The sequence below is a fragment of the Bradysia coprophila genome, unplaced genomic scaffold (assembly GCF_014529535.1).
Source record: "Bradysia coprophila strain Holo2 unplaced genomic scaffold, BU_Bcop_v1 contig_151, whole genome shotgun sequence".
NCBI lineage: Eukaryota > Metazoa > Arthropoda > Insecta > Diptera > Sciaridae > Bradysia > Bradysia coprophila.
Genome location: NW_023503423.1, coordinates 1,378,814 through 1,402,694, shown reverse-complemented (window position 1 = coordinate 1,402,694; position 23,881 = coordinate 1,378,814). Strand labels below are relative to the sequence as shown.

The following is a 23,881-nucleotide window of genomic DNA, read 5'->3' as shown; positions in this document are numbered from 1 at the left end:
CGACCAAAGTTTGCAGAAAACATGAAAATTTGGTGATACTTACCCCAACGAACACAAGCAGCAAAAGCTCCTGTTCCGTAAGTTAAAACCCTTCATGAGGGAAATTGTCATAAGTTTCCGAAACGATAATAAGCCAAACGAACTCCGAATGAATTGAAACAATTTTCTTCATTTTCTGATAGACTTTTATTCGTTGCAAAAATCAAACACAAAAAAATGTAAATTTAAACTTGTTTGATCTTCGTTATAATTATATAAGTTGAGCTAAATGTTCTTGTTTTCCATTGGTTTTAGTTAATTAATTTTTAAAATTTAATTAAAATCGTTAATCCGGATCCGTGTGACGACATCCCTTGTTTTACTCTCTGCATTTTATGGGAGATGAATTGTTCGTTTTTTTTTATCAAAAATATTTTTTTCTTGCATTTCTACCAATTGAATATATCAGCCAGCATTTTTAGTTTTGTTTATAAGCAAAGTGTTTCAAGTGAATTTATTGATTTTTTAGTTAAAAATTTACTTTAAAGCTATGAGCTTGCATGAAATCGATAGCTGCGTAAAAACTCTAGGCATATTGCCGATAATACCATCGCCAGTATAGATTTTTGGCAAATCGGTGCTGCTCCCGCCAATATTTCAGCCTTCTTCTTCAGCCTCCACTGTAAGAAATCAATATTCGTGTTATTATCAATCGTGCAATGTAATTGCTTTGGAACTCGTTCAGGAACTAAAAATTCGTTACCCAAAGTGAAGATTTTGACATATTTTATATGAATGAAGTGTCAAAATTCTCACCAGTAAAACTTAACGAAGAGTTCCTGAACGAGATCTTGATCGTGGGAACGTTCTCAGTCTGTGTTGTAATAAACAAAATTGAAAATAAATCGTCACAACTGGCAGTTCATTCAAAATGCTGGTTGTTATAATGCGCATCAAAAGACCGGGAGACATGCATTATCCGTTTGTCATTATGCCACATTGTCACATTCTTATAGAGGGAGTTAAAGAGAATCGTTAGAAGTTAGGGCCAAGTGTTAATTCAGTGGGTACCTCTACATCGTAGAAAAATCAAACAGGGGGCAATTTGACAATGAAAGGTATGTCATGTCGGACAAGAGGAAAATCTTCATTTTTAAATTCCACAATTTTCATGTGACAAGTTGTCACTGACAACAATTGACATCATTTTGTGTTTATTTGGATTCACTATATACATCAAGTATATTCACGTGTCATGGGTCGCCTAGTGTTCAAAATAGAAAAATGTCAGAACAACTGCTTTCATGTGACACAAAGAAGGACCTTTCCACACGGCTCATTATTTGGAATATTTTGGGAAATTCTAAAGAATTTTTATTCCGAATAAAGTGTCAAAGTGACGTTTAAACGTCAAACAGAAATAAATATGCGAAGTAGTCACAAAATTATTTATTTTCGTATTAACAGTCACAAGTGTTAAGCGCAATGCACGTTTATTACGAACTTGAGTGTAAAAATGAGGTTTCCTGTTGATAACTCTCACTATCAGTGGTTCAACATTCAAATTCTACTAAGTACGTGCACAGGCACAGGCAACTGTCAGAAATATAATAATAGTTATTTTCCTAACACTAGTTAGGAAAAGACTATTTGCACCCGGGTGCAAGTACTGCAATATAGACTCTGAGAGTTGGGATCAAAAGTCGGAATTTTCTAACTGTCAAACAAAAATTTCCCCTTTTTCGTTTGACGTTTAAACGTCACTTGACAGATGAAAATGAGAACGTATTTTTCAGAATTTAAATTTTTAAATTTTTTTTAAATTCTTAAAATTCCTAAAAAGTCACAAAATTCGGAATTTTTTTTGACAATTTCTAGAAAAAAATCCCACAAATATTCCGAATAAACAAGACCTGTGGCAAAGACCGAATTTTGATCCCAACTGTCACTCAGGCGCGCCGAGTTCTGTACGGCGTATGGGGCAGATGCCCTATACGACTTCCTCTCGCCCCATACGTTGCCCACTACGATTTTACGTATTTCTTTTGTTTACCAAAATTTTGCCCCATACGAGCTGATAAAAAGTCGGCTCCTCTGCTGTCACTTCATAGTATAAATTCAGAACGTTTCTGTTTCTCGAACAGGCTGTCTAACAATGGATTTATAGGCATGTTTGCTCCCGGTCTATATTGTTCTCTCTAAAATTGCATTGTAATAAGATTTCCCGCCATTGATTATGATTCGAGGAAATCGTTCGCCTGCCTAAACAATTTCACCACAAATGATTTTCAGAAACATATCGAGGGCATTTGACTGGTGGTTAAGTCGAGTTAAAACGGAATGGAAAGTAGTTTTACGAATACGGGTGAAAGGAAACGGATATGCTATCGTAGGTGAAGTGGTGTTCAAAAGTTATAGCTATGAAGAAAGACGCACGCAAAGCAAGGCATTTTGTTTTTCTTTTCTTTTTTGAACAAGAAAATGTTTCAAATTCTATGAACCCGTGTGGTTCTTGAAGCTGGTTGCTTTTTATCATTGTAAAGTAAATGACAATGGATGTTTAAAGAACACACTCTTAGAGCTCTCGAGATGTGTTGATAATGATTCATTCAAGTCACCAACAACGGAATACGTCGTCGCTTCGGATTAATTATGTTAGTTGTTGAAGACAGAACCTGCAAATGCATAAAAGTTTAATGATTACTAAATACTTACTTGGTACATGTTGTCTTCACCGGGAGGATCTAAGCATTCGAATTCACAGCAATGCTCTCCTACACGGAAATTTTTACAGAACTAGAAATAAAAAATAAAAAAAATCAATTTTATGATTTAATGATTGTTGAGTTTCAAAGTAGAAGGAATAGCATCATCAATCTGTAGTATATTTTATGCATCGACCGTTGGGTTGCTTTCATGTAAGGGAGCTTTTCGAAGAATGGAGCAAAGAATTGAATAATTTGTTTCCTAACTACAGTTGTTATGCAAACAAAATCCGACGGAAAAATCAAAGGACGAATTAACAAACCAGCCGAACTACTCTGAAACAACATTTTTTTGGGACAAGATATAAAATTTGAATACAAATACGTTCTAACCAAAAAATTTGGACATTTGCACAAACCGTTTCAATCTGACAGAAAATTAGATACGTCTTTCGATGGCATGCAGTTCGAAAATGTCTTTGTAAAATGATCCGAGAACAGTATATACCATTTTGCACTCGAAAAAGTCTAGCGAAACATAATTGAAATGAAATTTAAATTAACGCTATAAACTTCATGACTTGTGGCTAGTGTGGTTAGCTACCACAAAGATGCATAAATCAAGTTGCGTTCCAAAACCAATGATAGTTTTTTCAGATACATTGGATACATTCCACCTCGTATCTATTGAAGATCTTTGAATCACCCCGTCACATGTATATGTGTAATGCTCAATTAAATTCCAATTCTACTGTTCTACTGTTCGCAAAGACGCGTCGACTAGCTGTGTCTGTTGGAATCAAAGTTGGCCTTTTCCATCTGTCAAAATGACGTTTTAATGGCATGATCCCATTTTTTTTTATTTTTCCTCATTTCTATTTCGTTATTAGAATTAAGGAAAAATAAAACATTTTGCGACCATTTCGCAAATTTATTTTCGTTTGACGTTTAAAACGTCACTTTTGACAGATGGAAAAGACCGACTTTTGATTCTAACTGACACAGCTATCATTTGTAAGGTATAAAAACATACTGGGGTAACGCAAACCCTCCGGGAATAGCAAGAAATACGGATCCAAACTTTCGGGTGAATTTCCTATGACGCTAATACATATATTTACAACTTGCTGTAAGTATATGTGTATCAATATACCTTCAACTCACCACAAATTCACCCGAAACTATGGATCCGCATGTTTTTGCGTATAGTATTTGGGATTACCTTCAGTGTTTATATACTCTGATCATTTGAACTGTTTTCATTCCATTTGCAGGGCTTGTAAAAGTGTACACTGAACAAACACTGCAAATGTAATAAAAACAGTTCAAAGGCTAAGTCTATGCTTGTTTTCGAATGACGATAAACTGAAAATGAACAGAATCGATCATTTTAGTTAGAATTGATTTTGAGTGATATCGCCAAATCTTCAGATGATTGGGAAACAAGCGGTCTCCAATTTTAATTAGTGATAGCTCGTTGGATTCGTCTTTCAATTCTAGCGAACACCTATCTTTCACTTTTTCTTAAAAAAATTTGTTTTCTGTGAAAAGCGCTCAAAAGTGAAGACATGTCAGAGGGTACCGAAAACAGTTTTTCGGCAATAACTCAAGAAAAAATTATTTTAAATTGTTGTAATGTTGTACGATTGTCGGCCTTGGAAAGACCTACAGGTAGAGTATACGCACCGCTTGGTGCTAGTTGATCCACGAGAGCTATGACTTAAAATATAGTGAATGTTCGGAGAGTCCGCCTTCTCTGCAGCTTCGATGTTCCGCGGAACTGAGTATGAGGTGTTGTACCTGGCCTCACCTACTATCGTCCCACATATAAATCCCAGTACTTTTGTGCTGTAAGGTTACAGAAGCCTTAGAAAAAACATAGCTAACGTCGACCCGTACGAAACACCTATTCGTATCGTGCCGGAGGCAATATAGACAGCCCCGTACGAAGTCAACTTTCATAAATTCCTATTTAAACAGCTATATACCGCTATATTTACCTATATTTTACTATAAATAAACATTCCACAAATGAATTTGCTATTATATAGCTCTACATGCCTGTATATTGCTCAATATAGCTTTATATAGATATATATATAAGTCCACATATGGGATTCCTAAAACCCCCCACACATAACCAATTACTTCTATGTTAACAGAAACTCTCTAAGTACCATTTTTCCCAAGATATTTCAATTTTACTAAAATCCAATATGGCCGCCGGAAGCCATTTTGTTAGGAGACCTGAAATAGTACTGACGATTCACATTTATTAATACCTTTTACACAAAAAAAAAATCATGAAATTCGGTCAAAATTTACTCGTGATATTGACAAAATACTCCACGTTCACTGTACGGCCGAGTAGCCAGATAAGAGCTCACTCCAAGAGACCTAGCTCACGCTCCGGAGAACATAATTTCATAAACTTTTTTTTTCCTTGATTGGTACGGTCAATACCTATCCAATAAAGCTAAAACAGACGAAATATGTTCAAATGTGGCCGACCTACAAGCAAGCAAGCGAGTCGGTCATCCGATTTCCATAAACTTTTTTTTTGTCGATCAGTATTGTAAATACCTTTTTCTTCCTGTAGTACCAAAACCGTCACATTCACTCACCAAATTTAGTACCGAAAGAGCAACATTCTCCCCTACTATTTTCTCTCAATTTTCATTCCCGCTTATGTCATTTTCGATCCTATCTTTATTCTTTCCCAAATGTGTCAAGTTGTTGTATGTACGCGAATGTAATGTTTTTAGTGTTTTGTGACAATGCATTCATAAGGATTGCTTTCAGCATTCATACGGACTGCTTTCGGCATTCATTCGGATGTCTTTCGGCATTCCTACAGATTGCTTATTTTTCGACATTTTTGAGAATACATGCACACGGAACGGACTTCTTTAGGCATTCATACGGATTACTTTCGGCATTAATATGGAATGCTTTTGCACCGGTATGTTGTTCAGTTTTGTTGTTATGTTTTGTTCGGAATGTGACTTTGGTACTCCAGGAAGAAAAATAGTATACAAACCACGGATCAAAAAGGTGTGTTTTAGACCCAGGTGGTGAAAACGTCCAGGGATGGAGCGAAGCGAAGTGAGTCTAAAACACACCTTTTTGATCCTTGGTATGTAACATACTATTATTTGACGTATTACTTACAAATGTCAAACGGGAAAAAAAAAGAATTTTCAAAATCGGATGCTTTTTACTCAAGTTATCGTGCAGACAGACAGACGGACTTTTTTTTTCACTGATTTGGCATCTCTAGACAACCACAGTAGGTTTCCCCTTACTCAGGGAGTCCAATTCGACGTGTTACAAACGTATGCGTAAACCTATAAGACCCCAGTACTTCGTACGGGTCTAAAAATTGGTGCCAAAATGTAGATTTTTTCCTTCTTTCTGAGGGCCCAACTGCTGGAACAGCATCTGGAACGGTACTACGGCAATCATTTTTTATTGTCTTTCACCTTTCACCACATCAATAGAAAAACGCTTCGCTCATTAAAATCGGAGACCGCTTGTTTCCAAAGTTAAACAAAATCACCTGAAGATTTGGCGATATCACTCAAATTCTAATTTTTTCCGAAAATTCCTTTGACCTAACTCAATTCTACGTGTGAGTTACCCCTCGCAAAGAATAATTCAAAATAATCCATTCAAAGTTCGTTAAAAAGTAAACCGTCACTTCAACGGTTTTAAAGTAGTTGTCTGTAGCACATGAAATGCTTTTTTGATTTATTACTTTTAAAGTATTGAGCTAACCGCACCGAAAACAATTTGTCGCTTAGATTAGATGCAATATTCGGTGTAAGACCATTCGATAAACTAAAAAATAAAAAATTACATCCTCATTCCACTGGATTTGTTTCTCGGCTATTGTTACTTACATATGGGGGATCACAAAATATCGCTTTGCACCACAGTGGCTCGGAATGATAACACACACATAAGCTACATACTCCCGGACCAGGCACATATAACAGGCCATGGGCCACGGAATTTCCTTGAAAATCAGTACATTCTTCTTCCATTCCATCTGTAAATGAAAAATTATAAAACTTCCTTTAAAATTGACTCAGATCACCATAATGTAACAACAGTCATGTTTTAGTATTTAGTTGCTTTACAGTGAACGACATCTCAAATGTCTCACTGTCATTTTTTTCAGAGAATGTCATTGTGAATTTGCAATGACACAATAAAATTCTCAGAAAAATTTGACAGTGAGACATTTGAGATGTCGTTCATTGTATCAATAATTGGTTTAATATTTTATGAAAATAAAGATTTTATTTCAGATAAAGTCGGTATAGCTTGGGTGATTTATCGCTTCTAAAAGAGTGGACTTGAATTAACTAACGTTAACAATAAATGTGAAAAGAAGAAATTCATGAATTGAACAACCCATTACAATTAAGAATATTCTACAAAAAAAAATGTTCCAATTCCGGAATTTCTTATGGTTTGATTGGATCATCGCACTCCAAGATATTGGTAACTGTCATTTCATTTGACTTATTATACCAACATACAAAACTGAATTTACAGTCACGGAATTATAAGAAGTCACAACTACAATCCAATCGACGCACATCATTCCACATACATTACCAACGTTATGACATTTTCGCAAATATTTGTATAAATTAAGATTGGCTCACCTAGTTTGTGTATATTACGTAGGTGGAAGCACGGTGTTTCAGGGGGTTTCGAACATTTAGTTTTTTCATGTTGCAGATATTGCAGTGTCAAATTCTGTCCAAGATGTGACACCTTTTTCACAAAGTATAATCAGCGTAACCTTCGTAAAAAGAATCTTGAATCTGACAAGAGCACGTGTGCCAACGTGTAAAAAACAAATGTTCAAAACCCCCTGCTGAACCGTGGCGATCCTCTTGTCAAACGGACACTACATAAACAAATTCCATCATTTATTATAACGTGAAAATCGCATGTGGAATGAAAAACGTCGATTGGATTGTAATAGTTTCTTCCACCGTATATAAGACTTTGGACTGCTGCGTCGAGGTGGCCCTTATTTAAATTCTGTTCGTCTGCCGGTTCCTGTGGTGCGTTGATTGGACGTTAACCCAAAACTGTCAGAATTTGTGATCTCCCATATCACTGAACCAAGCACGAAAACAGAATTTCCGAGGAGGTCTCGGCACAGTAGTCAGAACTTCTCATATGTATTCCGCTCATAATTTTTTGGGACCGAAAACACTCTGTTCTTTCGAAAAATCGACTTCGCCATAACTGGCAATCTGACATCTAGTGCAATAAAAAATCTTATTGCGACTTTGGTAGATAAATAGTGTACAAAGGGTAGAGGTGTAAATCATGTTTAATAAGTATTTACGAATGGTGATAATGGTTGTAAGGTATATGGGCAAGGAAGTCACAATTTTTCAGATGAACTTCGGTACTACGAATTAGCCGATAAACAAACAACAGAGTATTCCACTCTGAAAACGCAAGTGTCACGTAGGACTGCAGGTAATATGGCTCTGCTTCCGATGCAAGTGTAGCACCTATCACCATCTTTCTGTCAGTGTTGCAAACACGATTTCAATAGAATTTACCAAGGTAAATATAGTGAGGAGGTAATGCCATTCATACGCGCGGCCTAGCACATAAGTTCGATGCCAATGACATCTTTTTTTAAAATGGTTGACTACGATTTACTTGTATTTCACAAAAATATTTTCACTATCTCACAACAGATGGCCCGACTTTCTATTCCATTTTTTGCTTTCAACAAAGGGATGAGATGTCGTTTGTATCGAACTTTCGTGCCAGAGCATATCTGATTCGGTTATATATGTCATTACCTCCTCACTATATTTACCTTGGAATTTACTTCATTTAATTTTTTTTAAACATTCGTGCTTCGGTTTTGAAGTCATAAGACCTATCCTCGTTCAGGAACTCTTCGTTAAGTTTCATTGGTGAGAATTTTGACACTTCTTTCACATAAAATATGTCAAAATCTTCACTTTGGGTAACGAATTTTTAGTTCCTGAACGAGTTCCTAATGTGCGTATAACTGAATGACAACGTAAACCAAAATGCCAAAAACTTTTCGCAACTATATCACGCCATCACAGTTGGTTTGAAACGAGATTAAATAGGGACCGCCGACCACCAATAATTTTTTTTATATATTTATAATGAGTGATGGACAAGAACATCACACAGGAAAAAATTAGCCCGAACCTCTGAGCCGTTTCTGAGAACCAGTGGATGCGCTACCACGAGCAGTCAGACACAGCCTGATCACAAATTTTAATGGGGATCGGTAGAGGGAAAAATTCTAAAATATACTGTGTAAAAATTATTGCTTTCGGTCATTTGCTCTCGGAGCAATAACTGTTGAAAGTCAAAATTTCACCATTTTCGAAGAGTAATATATCCCTGACAAAGTGACCGACCCAGCCAGTTAAGATTGATTCTAGACGCGGTTAGTAAGCTCTTTCGAATGACGAAAAAAAAAATTGAAAATATTCTTTTATGTTACATTTTCAGAGAAGTTACTTTTTCCGCTACCCTCGGTGAAATTTGGCCACTTCTGTTACCTTTCTGGTAGCCTTGTTTCAAACTTATTTGCCCCTAATATTATAGCCTGAGGAATAAGCTTTTCAACGATACCAAACATGCCATACTTGATCCACAACAGGTACTGTTGATGATTCAGTTTTCAATCGAAGTCAGTCTACTCGAAAATCTGAAGCCCTCGAAAACGAAATTATTAAATTTAAAGATTTTTTTGAAAAGAAGTGGACTTTAATGACTCATTGAGTCCGTACCATACATATAATTGAGTAAAAGACATTCAATTGTAATATTATCTTGAAATTTAATAATTTCGTTTTCGAGGGCTTCAGATTTGCGAGTAGAGTGACTTCGATTGAAAAACTGAATCATCAACAGTACTTGTTGGAGATCAAGTATAGCATGTTTGGTATCGTTGAAAAGCTTATTCCTCAGGCTATAATATTAGGGGCAAATAAGTTTGAAACAAGGCTACCAGAAAGGTACAGAAGTGGCAAAATTTCACCGAGGGTAGCGGAAAAAGTAACTTCTCTAAAAATGTACAATAAAAGAACTTTTTCAATTTTTTTTTTCGTCATTCGAAAGAGCTTACTAACCGCGTCTAGAATCAATCTTAACTGGCTGGGTCGGTCACTTTGTCAGGGATATATTACTCTTCGAAAATGGTGAAATTTTGACTTTCAACAGTTATTGCTCCGAGAGCAAATGACCGAAAGCAATAATTTTTACACAGTATATTTTAGAATTTTTCCCTCTACCGATCCCCATTAAAATTTGTGATCAGGCTGTGTCTGACTGCTCGTGGTAGCGCATCCACTGGTTCTCAGAAACGGCTCAGGGGTTCGGGCTAATTTTTTCCTGTGTGATGTTCTTGTCCATTACTCATTATAAATATGAAAAAAAATTATTGGTGGTCGGCGGTCCCTATTTAATCTCGTTTCAAACCAACCGTGGCCATATGTGCGCCAAAAATTTAAATATTTACAGCTGATAGTGTGACAAAATACCGCTGACGCCATGTCAAAAATAAACGTTAAAATGACCCACTATGTGAATTCCGACTTTTTACAATGAATTTTAATGTGACTCACACCTTAAGACTCACATTTTGTGAATTAGTGCACTCTTGCACTTGATGTGTTAGTAAACTATTATGGGTTTCCTTTAACTATTACGCATGCGTTTGTCTCTCTACGGTGAGTCTAATCAGATCTAATTTTTAAAAGAAATGAATCGAAGGTGGTAAATTAAATAAAATTTTGTTTCATTCAAAATTTGTTAATATTAAGAAGAATCGTTCCAAAAATAAATCGGCTAGAAAAAGGACTAAGAAAACTAAACTTTATAAAAAAGAAAACATGCTGGATATATACAACAAATTCTGGAATATTGTCGGCCCTTTTATGAACGCAATGAATGCTCTCGAATTGAAATATATCCCAGAAAATGTTGACATTTTTTTTCGTAAATCTTGCCATTGTTTCACACTTTTATTTCAAAATTATTTTTAGTAGGACATCGCCCCACCTTTGGTACGCCATTCAGCGGACCCTGAAAAAAGAGGAACAATATTTTATTCGGTCAGTCATTCGAACAAAAAAAGCACTTCCTCGTATAGTATTGACTTTGTGGTATTTATTTAGTTTCCAGAGAAAATCTTATAATTTTGTTTTCGCTAGGGTTGAAAGTGGCTTGTTACATCCCTAGGCATGAAAAGTACATTGACTTTAAGCTCAATAGCATGTACAATCCACTACATAACTCGGGATTACAGTAAAAAGTACAGTTTTCGTGTGTTTTCGTGTGCCATATATCGGACCATAACGTGGCCTTAAGGCCAGGTTATGCGTCCTGACATATGTGCCATATATCGGACCATAACGTGGCCTTAAGGCCAGGTTATGCGTCCTGACATATGTGCCATATATATTGGACCATAACATGGCCTTAAGGCCAGGTTATGCGTCCTGACATATGTGCCATATATATTGGACCATAACATGGCCTTAAGGCCAGGTTATGCGTCCTGACATATGTGCCATATATATTGGACCATAACGTGGCCTTAAGGCCAGGTTATGCGTCCTGACATATGTGCCATATATATTGGACCATAACGTGGCCTTAAGGCCAGGTTATGCGTCCTGACATATGTGCCATATATATTGGACCATAACGTGGCCTTAAGGCCAAGTTATGCGTCCTGACATATGTGCCATATATATTGGACCATAACGTGGCCTTAAGGCCAAGTTATGCGTCCTGACATATGTGCCATATATATTGGACCATAACGTGGCCTTAAGGCCAAGTTATGCGTCCTGACATATGTGCCATATATATTGGACCATAACGTGGCCTTAAGGCCAGGTTATGCGTCCTGACATATGTGCCATATATCGGACCATAACGTGGCCTTAAGGCCAGGTTATGCGTCCTGACATATGTGCCATATATCGGACCATAACGTGGCCTTAAGGCCAGGTTATGCGTCCTGACATATGTGCCATATATATTGGACCATAACGTGGCCTTAAGGCCAAGTTATGCGTCCTGACATATGTGCCATATATATTGGACCATAACGTGGCCTTAAGGCCAGGTTATGCGTCCTGACATATGTGCCATATATCGGACCATAACGTGGCCTTAAGGCCAGGTTATGCGTCCTGACATATGTGCGATATATCGGACCATAACGTGGCCTTAACGTTAACGGGACAGCACACTGCATTGAAGATGTCTCAAAATAAATTTGTTATGTTTATTGTTAGCCGAGAAGCACACTTTCGATGTGAATGAGTAATTTACTTGCAGTAAGAGACAGTTAAAACTTACCAGCATATGTTAAAAAGATACCCAAAAAAGGTATCAAGTACTTCAACGACGACATGACTGGATGTTGTATGTTTCTTTCGATGTCAACAAAATTTAACTTTTTATAATCGAATTTGTCACACCACTGGCACTATATACCAGCCACTGTTCGCTCCGAAGGCTATACTTTTAAACGGACAAAATTACACGATATTTTGAATGATGCACGATTAAAGTTTCAGCAATTGAGTGCTGCAAGTTAATTTACATATGAAAGTGGACTTAGAGATTCGTTCATATAGCAGCCGAAACCAAATCATGCATAATCGTGGCAGTGAGAAGCAACATATCATTGAAATAGTGTGAGAGCCGAAGAGCAACTGACGGTGGCGATTAGAAATGGATAAATGTGATTTTGGATTGAAATCCGAAATTTTTTTGAATTTCTTTTTCCGAATTTTTCTAATTTTGGGGGTTTTGGGGGTTTTCCGAATTTTTCGGAGTTTTCAGAACTTTTTCCGAATTTTTCTGATATCTCCCGATTTTTTCGGAGTTTTCAGAATTACCATCTCCAATATAGAATATATTTGCTGAGATCATCAAATAACCACCTTTGCTGCTGTAGCGTTCCTTTTGCGCAATTGTGTCCAATCATTGACAATATGACTTAGATCACCAATCTTCAAATTCAAGCCGCAAAACTAGACGACCCACCCAAATCTGCTAAACGTGTACAAGTCGTAAAATAAAATTTGTTTCGTTTTAGCCAGGCATATTAATGACGCGAATAACATTATCATTTCCCCCCGCTACATTTCAATTTATTTTCATTTAAATGATTGATTGATAATGCGATTTTTATGAATGTTAGCTATTTTAGTAGTTACGAACCCCTATACGATAAATTTGAAAATATGCAAGAGTGATAATCGTGTTCATCATAAAGACTGTTGTTGGACCCACACAACAAGGAAAATCGTATATTTTTAACGTTCCAATTTCGAGTCTTTAGTGTTGGAGTAGAACGAACATAAATCCCTACAATGGGATGTGTGATGGGGAATGCGACTGTTCGATAGAATATTTCCAGTAATTAATTGCTCAACGGTATGCTTTAGAAATGCGCAGAGCTTTACAAAAATTATAGTCAGATCATTCGCCTTGATGTGCAATCTCTTGAAAATAGTTAGATCCAATGAAGTACTAGATCCGGTAGAAAAACTGATGAAATGAAAAAGAACGCACTCTCGAACTACGTAAATGGTGAACTCACACGCGCAAGTTTAATGCTACAAATGCTTTTTAGCCCTGTCATCGACTTAATGACTCTTTTTACAAAATGTTGGTATTGTTTTAGCACCGTGTGCCAGATTACCCCACGCCCGATCAACTCACACAGCATGAGCGACAAATTTTTACGAAAGAATTGTTTTGAAGTAAAGTCATTCGTATTCAATTCTATCGTAACTAACTTAGCGACAAATTTTAACGAAAGAATTGTTTTCTCAAAATTGGTCGCTAAGTTTCTTATACAAGTTACGGTAGATGCCTCAAGTCATTCGCATTCAATTCTATCGTAATTTGCATAAGAAACATATAGCGACAAATTTTAACGAAAGGATTGTTTTGTTACATGATCAATTAACACAGCATGACCTTGCTACAATCTCAAATCCCGTACTTGTCGCAGTTTGCATAAGATGCTTAGTGATTTTAACGAAAGAATTGTTTTCTTAAAATTGGTCGCTAAGTTTCTTATGCAATTTATGGTAGATACCTCAAGGCATTCGTAGTCAATTCTACCATATTTTCCATACGAAACTTAGCGACAAATTTTGACGAAAGAATTCATTTGTGACATGTCGATTAAAACTCACACAGCATGACCTTGCTACAATCTCAAATCCCATACCTGCCGCAGTTTGCATAAGATGCGTAGCAATAAATTTTAACGAAAGAATTGTTTTCTCGCTAGGTTTCTTATGCAATTTATGGTAGATGCTTCAAATCATTCGCATTCAATTCTACCGTAATTTGCTCAAGAAACTTAGCAACAAAATTTAACAAAAAATTCTTTTGATTTAGAGCAAATATTTTAACAAATTTTTGATGTTAGACATCGAGTTAGACGTTCTGGATATTTGTTGTTTCAAAGTCCACTTCCGTTGGGTTCAAATTATTAGCCCCGTACGAAGTACTGGGGGCTTATAAGATTAATATGCCGTTTGTAACATGTTGAATTGGAAGCAGACGGTAAGGGCAAAGCATTTGTCTATGTTCAAAGATAACGAATCCGCAATAAAAAAAAATGTCCGTCTGTCCGTGACCCCTCTAGCTTGAGTAAATCACAACCTTTTTTCAAAATTCTTTTTTTCCTCGATTGGTATCGACAAAAGTAAGGTCAAGTTCGAAAATGGGCATGGTAGGGTCAGCCCTTCCAGAGCTAGGGCCCTATAGGTGTTTTTCAGTCTTTCGACGATATCTACCGAAATACGCACGCAATAGCTGCTTGTGATATATCAAATGAAAGGTATTGACGAGTAGAACAAAGTTGCTGAACATTGTTTTTGGGTAAGATGCAACGCGGGCTTGTTGGGAGGGCTCAAAGGTCGTTACTCGGCCCTAAGTGTTTTTTACACATAAATCGAGCAAATCTCATCCGATTTTGTTAGTTTTTGTTTCGTTTGAGAGATAATTGAATGCCGAATAGAATGATGGCAAAAAAAAGTTTCAAATTTGGGCCCTTGGACTAAGGCCGCTACTCGGCCCTAAGTGTTTTTTACACATAAATCGAGCAAATCTCATCCGATTTTGTTAGTTTTTGTTTCGTTTGAGAGATAATTGAATGCCGAATAGAATGATGGCAAAAAAAAGTTTCAAATTTGGGCCCTTGGACTAAGGCCGCTACACGGCCCTAAGTGTTTTTTGCACATAAATCGAGCAAATCTCATCCGATTTTGTTAGTTTTTGTTTCGTTTGAGAGATAATTGAATACCGAATAGAATGATGGCAAAAAAAGTTTCAAATTTGGGCCCTTGGACTAAGGCCGCTACTCGGCCCTAAGTGTTTTTTGCACATAAATCGAGTAAATCTCATCCGATTTTGCTAGTTTTTGTTTCATTTGAGAGATAATTGAATGCCGAATAGAATGATGGCAAAAAAAGTATTAAATTTGGGCCCTTGGACTAAGGCCGCTACTCGGCCCTAAGTGTTTTTTGCACATAAATCGAGTAAATCTCATCCGATTTTGTTAGTTTTTGTTTCGTTTGACTGTTCGACTGTCCGACTGTTCTGATGCCTTGTTTTTTTAATGAGGATAACGAATCAAAGATAACTCTTTAGTGCATATCGCCGAGCAACTTTAAAACTTGAAATACTTTTCTGTGTTTCGGTCAAAGATTTGGGACTTATAGCTAATCTAGTTTCCGTTAGCCGATGCTACAACACACAATTACTAAAACTATATTCGATTCGTGCAAGGATACATCATGTCAAAATTTAACTATAAACTGAAAGCTTTGCACAAACTTTTTATGTTACGTTCGAATTTGTTGTATTTAAAGGTTCTTATAGTCAATATCAAAAGCGTAACAAACGCACGCTTTACATTTCCCTTTCTTTCCTTTTAATTTAAATATTATTTTTATTCGTGATCACGATGAACGAATTTTTATATTTTTTTTATCCGCAACGTGTGTACTTTCTTGTCGTGTGGTGCTGGCTATTAGCTGAATCCATATAAATAATAAATTTGCCGTGAATCGATAGGCGAACACTTTACTTTTTAACATACATAAATGTTCATCAAGCTTTATCACGAATCCGCAAAGCCATGAATAATGTACACCGAAAGCTTACTGTATTTGAAACTTGACCTTTCATCGTAGTACCGCCAAACATTGATTCATCAATGAACATGAAATTCATAATCAATACGACACAATGCAGTCTAAAAATTCATTCTTTTTTATCGTTTCGTTTTTTTTCAATTATTTGTCGAATCAATTGGCCATAAAGAAGAAAAAAAAACACTATCCATGCACCACCGTTCGTTATAATCACGGGTCCACTTTCCAGTTTATTTTCTTTGCCGTTTAGCAGCTAATTCGTTCAGTTAATTATTTTAAACAAAAGTTCTCACATTTAATAATGAAATTATTCTTAATACAAAAGAAGTTTTTTTTTATGTGGAAATTGAATTAACTTGGAGCTGTTTCGGTTGTGGCAAAAGTTCTGCAACTGAAAATGAAAATACTGCATCGTCTGTCTATACCTTGCTGGATGGTTTCGGTCTCAATGAGAATGTGTTTATTATTTCTCGCAGGGGAAATTGGACACGTTTTGTTTCCCATGATGAAGAGAAAAGTGTGCCAGTAGTGTTACGGTTGGGAAGCACATAACACACATTTTCTTCAAAGCTTTTTGTTATGCAGTTTCGTCGGGGTTTAAGTTTAGAAATTTAGAAAATCCTTACGAAAAATTAGTAATTCTTTTGACTGAAAGTCAGGGTCTTATGGCCGGAAATCGGGTGAAATGAACGCGAGGGATTCTTTCTGAAAAACAGGCGACCGAAATCGGAGGCATTTTTCGGTGGAATTTTTTATATGTGCCCACAAAGGTGTTCGACCCAAGAAGCTTTCAAAAAAAAAAATTACTTCGAAGCTTGTGTGGCAGCCACACGGTGGCTGGTATAAAGTGATCAAAAACCGAAAACATGTACTTTGTACTTTTCTTACAGAAATTTCTCCAGTCAGACGAGCCGTACATGGTCGTGTGGGGTGTCATTAAAAAGGTAATTTGTAATTGCATGTTGTTTCAGGGCAAGCGGAGTCTTATGGCGGTTTGGAAGCACTTAAACATTTCAACGTATCATTTTTCATCGTAGATGCTTCCAAACCCTCATAAGACCCCATTTGCCCCGAAGGGAAATGCAATTACCTTTCTTACGACACCGCACACGACCATGTACGTTTTGTATACATCGAGAAATTTCTGTAAGAAAATTGTAAATTTTCAGTCGTTTTTCGGTTGAAAACTTCAGCTGCCCATATCTCAGTGTGGATGGATTTTAAACCGAATAAGACCCAATCCGCTCCGCACAGAGACGCCGACTTGTGTTTGGGAGTAGTGGTGCTCATACAACAAGCGAATCTGGTAGTAGTGGTGCTCTTTTAAGTAAAACTGGAAAGATGTAGTGGTGCTCATCATTCGAGTAGTGGTGCCCGAGCCTCGCTTTCCCTTAGATGTCGGCGCCCCTGGCTCCGCAAGTACATACAATTATCTTTCTAATGACACAGCATACGACCCTGAGCGGCTCGTGTAACTGGAGAAATTTCTGTAAGAAAAGTGCAAGTTTTCGCTTTTTACACTGTAGCCACACAAGCTTCGAAGAATTTTTTTGAAAGTGATTTTGGCTTCTAGGGTCGAATACCTTACTGGGCACATATAAAAAATTCCACTAGAAAATGCGTCTGATATCGGTCGAGTGTTTTTCAGCAGAATCCTCACACGCTGAGTTCACAATAATTTGTTCAAAATGTTCCACATGAAAACGTTACATACAGAAAACGTCCGTAACACTTGTTCCCCGATGACTTGAGTAATTTGTAGCATGTTTTCTTTCGCAGAAATTTCCCAGTGTGTCAAAAAACTGGAATTTTAGAAAAAGATTTGACCCATCCGAAAGTTGGGACCTATCCAAGCGATCTTCTACTTTTGTCATCTTTTTGGAATTGGAACCAAATGTGTTATAAAAATTGAAAGAATCAGGTGAAGGCAGTGTCTGATTTTGAAAATCCTCACATTCCATTCCTCAAACCCATTACCGAATTTCGTGTTTCTGAATATTATACTTGAGATATTTGTGCAATTTCTTGTGAAGTAATTTATACACCGAGGTCGAAGACCAAGGGCACTACACAACAAATATGTGTATCGATCGAAGAACTGACTCATTTGGATGTATATTTTACTATAACTTTGTGATTTAGTTCACATGTAAGGGAAACATTGTTTCTTCCTACCGGTTCGTATCCTTCCAAACGGTTTCTTTGTGAGAACCATTTTCATCGTTTCATTACATTATCCTCCTGTGCTTTATTGCATAATCTGCCGTTTCATTTCACTTCACAACACAACGAGTCTGGAGAATATTTGATCATGTCCGGAGCGATAGCGGAGGACTTGACGCAGTCTGACTTCCAAAAAAAGAACGAAGAAATTTTTTGAGACGCGACAACTATATATAGGTGAGAATTTAAGTTTCTTTCCTTTGGCCTGTATCACCACAAATCCTATTCTATCTTATTCACGCTTCAAATACGAGCAAAACGAGCTATCACTCGACTATGTAACTTTAAAATTGCCGGAGATACATCGTTTTGAAGTTGGTCATTTTGATAGAAAATGCACCAAATTAACGTTTTCCAAACAATCAAAATCTTTCAACTTACTCTGTATGTTTCTATCTATCTGTCTGGCTGTCTATCTATCGACGGTCGATCTCGGAAACTAGTCAGCCAATCTCCATGAAATTTTGCAGGAACCTCAGGGTGGGCATAAAAATGAAAATGTGATACGCCATTACCCCAGGAAAAACCAGAATTTTGTTTTATTGGCCTCGAAGTGGTTTCTGAGTGTGGTTTTCGAGGGTCGGGAACGCGTGTTCGGCTGTAGCTTAGCTGTATTGAAACCTACAGAGGCGTGCGACCCATCAAATGAAAGGTATTCGTAACACGATTCGAACAAAAAAATAATTTAAAAAATCGGCTCAGATTCGTTTGAGGTAGAGTGATTAGAGTGACCAAATTTTGAGCTACTCGAGCGTAGGATGAAAGGACTAATATTTTTTGGGTTATGAAAGATAGAGAGTTACTTTCTTCGGCAAAGTCTCAGAGTTTTACGAGTAGAAAAGAAGGGCATTTGCGAAAAATGTCGAAAGTTGGAAATGGGTGGGTTAATTGGAGTTTTGGAGATATTTCTTGAATGGTGGCAGATAGAGAGTTACTTTCTTCGGCAAAGTCTCAGAGTTTTACGAGTAGAAAAGAAGGGCATTTGTGAAAAATGTCGAAAGTTGGAAATGGGTGGGTAAATTGGGATTTTGGAGATATTTCTTGAATGGTGGCAGATAGAGAATTACTTTCGAATTTCGTCAAATTTTCGAATTTCGTCAAATTTTCGAATTTTTGTTAAATTTCGTCAAATTTTCGAATTTCGTTAAATTTTCGAATTTCGTCAAATTTTCGATTTTCGTCAAATTTTCGATTTTCGCCAAATTTTCGAATTTTGTTTTATTGGCCTCGAAGTGGTTTCTGAGTGTGGTTTTCGAGGGTCGGGAACGCGTGTTCGGCTGTAGCTTAGTTGTATTGAAACCTACAGACGAGTAGAACAGAGGGGCATATGTGAAAAATGACGAAATTTGGAAATGGGTGGGTCAATTATGTTTTTAGAGTTATTTTGTGAATGGTGGCAGATAGAGAGTTACTTTCTTCGGCAAAGTCTCAGAGTTTTACGAGTAGAAAAGAAGGGCATTTGTGAAAAATGTCAAAAGTTGGAAATGGGTGGGTAAATTGGGATTTTGGAGATATTTCTTGAATGCTGGAAGATAGAGAATTACTTTCTTCGTCAAATTTTCGAATTTCGTCAAATTTTCGAATTTCGTCAAATTTTCAAATTTCGTCAAATTTCGAATTTTGTCAAATTTTCGAATTTCGTCAAATTTTCGAATTTCGTCAAATTTTCGAATTTCGTCAAATTTTCAAATTTAGTCAAATTTTCGAATTTCGTCAAATTTTCAAATTTCGTCAAATTTCGTCAAATTTTCGAATTTTGCAAAATTTTACCAAAAAAATCTGCGTCGCATGTGGCAGATAAATTTTCTTGCTGGTCTGTTCCTGAACATCTGAAACTTTGCGACGCAGATTTTTTTGGCAAAATTTTGGTTGTTTCCAGTCTAAATTTTTTTTTGTAAAAATTATTTGGCAGATGATGAGAAAACCTAAGCCAGCTTGTTTGAACTAATTGGGTGTAAAATTTAATTTTTGCGTAACGAAGCTGAAAGCGTCAACTCTAGCGATATCATTCATTTTAGAAATTGTATTTCAAAGACTGCGTCACACTTTTCTCGAAGAGATTTTTGTTGGGATTAGTTTATGGTAAAAATGTCCAACGATTTTCTTCGGTAAAATATGACACCCGAAGTAACGAACTATTAACCTGTCCCAGACGTGCATATGACCAGTATTATTATCGGGTCTATTACTTCCATCCATGAAAGTATTTTTAATTGGCTGACTTCAAATCTTGTACTTCAATTTCTTTAACAATGCATTTTACTGTATACATGACCATATCACGCAGAGCTTGCCATTATTTTTGTAGTCATTATCGATAACAGATGTGACAGGTACTATTATGGACAACTAATTTTTTATTAGCAAAGAAAATGTGTCCAAATAGCTCTCTGGTGCAACCCATGGGTTACCGCTTTCCCATAAAAATTGTAATTGCCGAAGACAATTAAAAGTTACTATAAGAGAAAATCGTTGTTGCCGAAAACTATAACAACATTCAGAACAGGGCCTATTTTTGGAAAAAAATTTTGGAAATTTTTTCCAAAATTTCCAAAAAATTGCCAAAAATTTCCAAAAACTGCGAACGTCCAAAAACCGAATTTTTTCATAAATTCGAACTGTTTTGGCAACTCCGCAGCTATGGCTTATGTTTTAGCCGGCTCTCAATGATTTATGTTTGATTATTGACGCTCTCATCTTTCAAATTAATCATGCTCGTCTTCATTTGAAACCTGATAGTGTCAAGAAATAATCGAGAGTCAGTTAAAACGCAAGGCTGATTCAGCAGTTGCCAAAACCGCTCGAAATGGTGGAAAAATTTGGTTTTAGGACGTTCGCAGTTTTTGGCAATTTTTTGGAAATTTTGGAAAAAATTTCCAAAAATAGGCCTGATTCAGAAAATGAAAAAAACGAGTCGATCATTTCGAACGACATGCAACAGGGGTGGTACAAAAATCAAAAAATGTTCTAAGCAGCGACAATAAAAATTATTCTAAGTTACACACCCCTGTGCCTCCAAATCCAATCAAAACGGAACAAAATCCATGAATGTGTTGTGCTGCAACTTACATAATATAAACGATACTATGCACATACCGATACGGTTTTTATACGATTTGCGTCATAGAAGATATAAACACATTGACCGACTTACGTCACAGAAACTTTGATTCGGCTTGGGGTAGAGAATAGAATTTTAAATTACAACAGTCGGTATATCAAAACTGAACTTGGATGGCGCTCATATAGCGCTTTTGTGACATGCATTTGAATGAAATGAGAAGTCAGAATGGTGAAACCGGTCTATGTGTTTGTAAAGAGAGAATACAAAATATGCAATGAGGGGAATCAGATAGTATGATGGAGAATGTATGATATGACTTATAAGCTTTGTCGCGCAGATGTGCTCCATTAAAGTTTTTTTTTTCTAAATTGTACTCATTAAGAGGGTATAGTGCAGTAGAGAATGTGATCAGTAGGTAAGTACTTTCAGTAAAGAGTCAGTGCTTGATTCTTTGAATCATAAAATTTAGTGTCTGGCCAAGAGATTCTTTAAATCGATTTTTTACCATATTCAGCGATAGCAATTATTTTGTAAGTAAGATAAAGGATTTGCGTCACATTTTCCCTTCAAGGGTTTTTGACTGATATCACCACCTTTGTAAGTATGACAACATTAAAAAGCCTTATCGAAATTAAACTAGAGAAATCAGTCTGAATCATGTCGAAATCGAAAAAAGCTCAAATTCATCGAAAAGTACGATGGAAGTTAGGTAGTGACAGAAGAAACATCTGTCCTCCCAAAATTTAAGAACCAACTTCCGAACAACTCACTCATGTCGAAAATAACCCGAATCCATCAAAAAATCCGATGGAAGTTTGGTAGTGCCAAAGAAATCATCTGTCATCCTAAAATTTAGGAACCAACCTTGGAACACCTCACTTATGTTGAAAATAACCAAAATCCATCAAAAACAACAGACAGAAGTGCCATGCCAGAGGAATCATCTGTCATCCCAAATTTTAGGAACCAACCTTTGAACACCTCACTCATGTAATTGGTAGTTAATTCTTAATGATCCACACAATTTCCATCAAGAAACACATCCCAAAACAACACACACCTTTCACCACATGACTATCCACATTATGCACCAAAATATGCAACACAACCACACCCACACAAATTGGCTTTTATATGACATTTCTATGTAGACTGTAGACTTTGGGGAGCTCCAGCTCCCAAGATATGGATTTTTTCCAACTTTTGAAAAATTTATTCTTATTTTTGGACCATTTAGCCTATAACCAAAATTTCAGGAAAATCTATAGAAACGTTTAGGAGTTGCTGGATCCACTTTTCCATAGGAAATAACTAACCAACGTAGGCAATTTATCTAAAAAAACGAAATTTTCATACAAAAACCAAAATTTTGAAATTCAATATCCTGGTGGCGGGACATTTCCACACCGTCAATATCGTCAGGAACGATATTATCGTTTTTTTTGGACGATACTATCGTCTAAAAAACGATAATATCGTTTTTAGACGATAGTATCGTCCAAAAAAACGATAATATCGTTTTTTGGACGAAAGTATCGTCTCAAAATCGATATTATCGTTTTTTAGACGATAGTATCGTCCAAAAAACGATATTATCGCCCAAAAAATTTTCATCCAGGACGATAATATCGTCTTAATTGAAAAATTCTAAAATATTGTCTGGACGATAGTATCGTTTTCTTGTCGATATTATTGTTCAAAAAACGATATTATCGTTTTCTGGACGATATTACCGTTCTAGAAAATCTAATGGATATTTTCGTTTTCTGTACGATAATATCGTCCAAAACGATAATATCGCCCAGGACGATATTATCGTTTAGTTTTGGGTGGTAATATTGTCCAGGACTCAATTTTACTCAGAGGTGCAGCAAGAACCGAATTCTCTTCCAAAATATCGAAAAAATAATTGTCAGAGGAAATCACCTACACTACACCTAAAAAAGGCGTTTAGTTCGTCCCTAAATAATTCATCTTTTTTCGAAATGAATACCAACTATGATTGTACATAAAAAGCGTTTTAACACGCCGAGCGATCCGGCCCATTGCCCCGGAGCGAAGCGAAGGGCCGCAATGCGAGCCGGGCGCCGGAACGGTGTCGGAACTTAGGAGTTAATTTTTTTTTCTCGCATCGTCTCATAATTAGTCTGTGTAATTTTTCTATATAAAATTTAAATTTACGGAACCAAATGAACCAATTTTTAATATATATTTGCCGTCTATAAAAAGGTGTTTATCTACAAGATTTTGTGTTTCGTCTTCAACAACCATCCAGAACGATAATATCGCCCAGGACGATATTATCGTCTAGAATTTTTATTTTAAATAAATTAAAAACGATATTATCGTCCTGGACGATATTATCGTCTCAAATTTAAAAAAATAAATTAATTAAAAACGATAGTATCGTCCCAAAAATTATCGCCCAGGACGATAATATCGTCCAAAATAACGATAAATTTGTTCAGAATAAGAAAATAACAATAATATCGTCCAGCGGATATTTTCATCCAGGACGATATTGTCGTCAAAAAAACGATAGTATCGTCCAAAAAAACGATATTATCGTTTTTTTAAACGATAATATCGTCAAGAAAACGATAATATCGTTATGAAAATATTTTAAAATTTATAATTTTAGACGATATTATCGTCCTGGATGAAATTTTTTTGGACGA

The 23,881-nt window shown here is 36.3% G+C and overlaps 1 protein-coding gene across 10 annotated transcripts; it reads right to left on the bottom strand.

Annotated features, from left to right (window-relative positions):
• Nucleotides 1–460: 460 nt before the first annotated feature.
• On the bottom strand, nucleotides 461–16,313 carry LOC119074351. Of its 10 annotated transcripts, none has more exons than XM_037180446.1 (7): nucleotides 15,597–16,313; nucleotides 15,264–15,265; nucleotides 12,090–12,254; nucleotides 10,779–10,802; nucleotides 6,587–6,735; nucleotides 2,695–2,775; nucleotides 461–659 (listed from the first exon to the last, which is right to left on the bottom strand). In XM_037180446.1, the coding sequence occupies exons 3-7, from the start codon at nucleotides 12,142–12,144 to the stop codon at nucleotides 528–530; spliced, it is 441 nt and encodes a 146-aa protein (XP_037036341.1). In that variant the 5' UTR covers nucleotides 12,145–12,254; nucleotides 15,264–15,265; nucleotides 15,597–16,313; the 3' UTR covers nucleotides 461–527. The 10 variants fall into 10 exon arrangements, with proteins under 10 accessions (XP_037036341.1, XP_037036347.1, XP_037036348.1 ...); XM_037180452.1 differs by having other exon boundaries at nucleotides 15,862–16,313; XM_037180453.1 differs by having other exon boundaries at nucleotides 15,927–16,313.
• Between the last annotated feature and the right edge of the window lie 7,568 nt (nucleotides 16,314–23,881).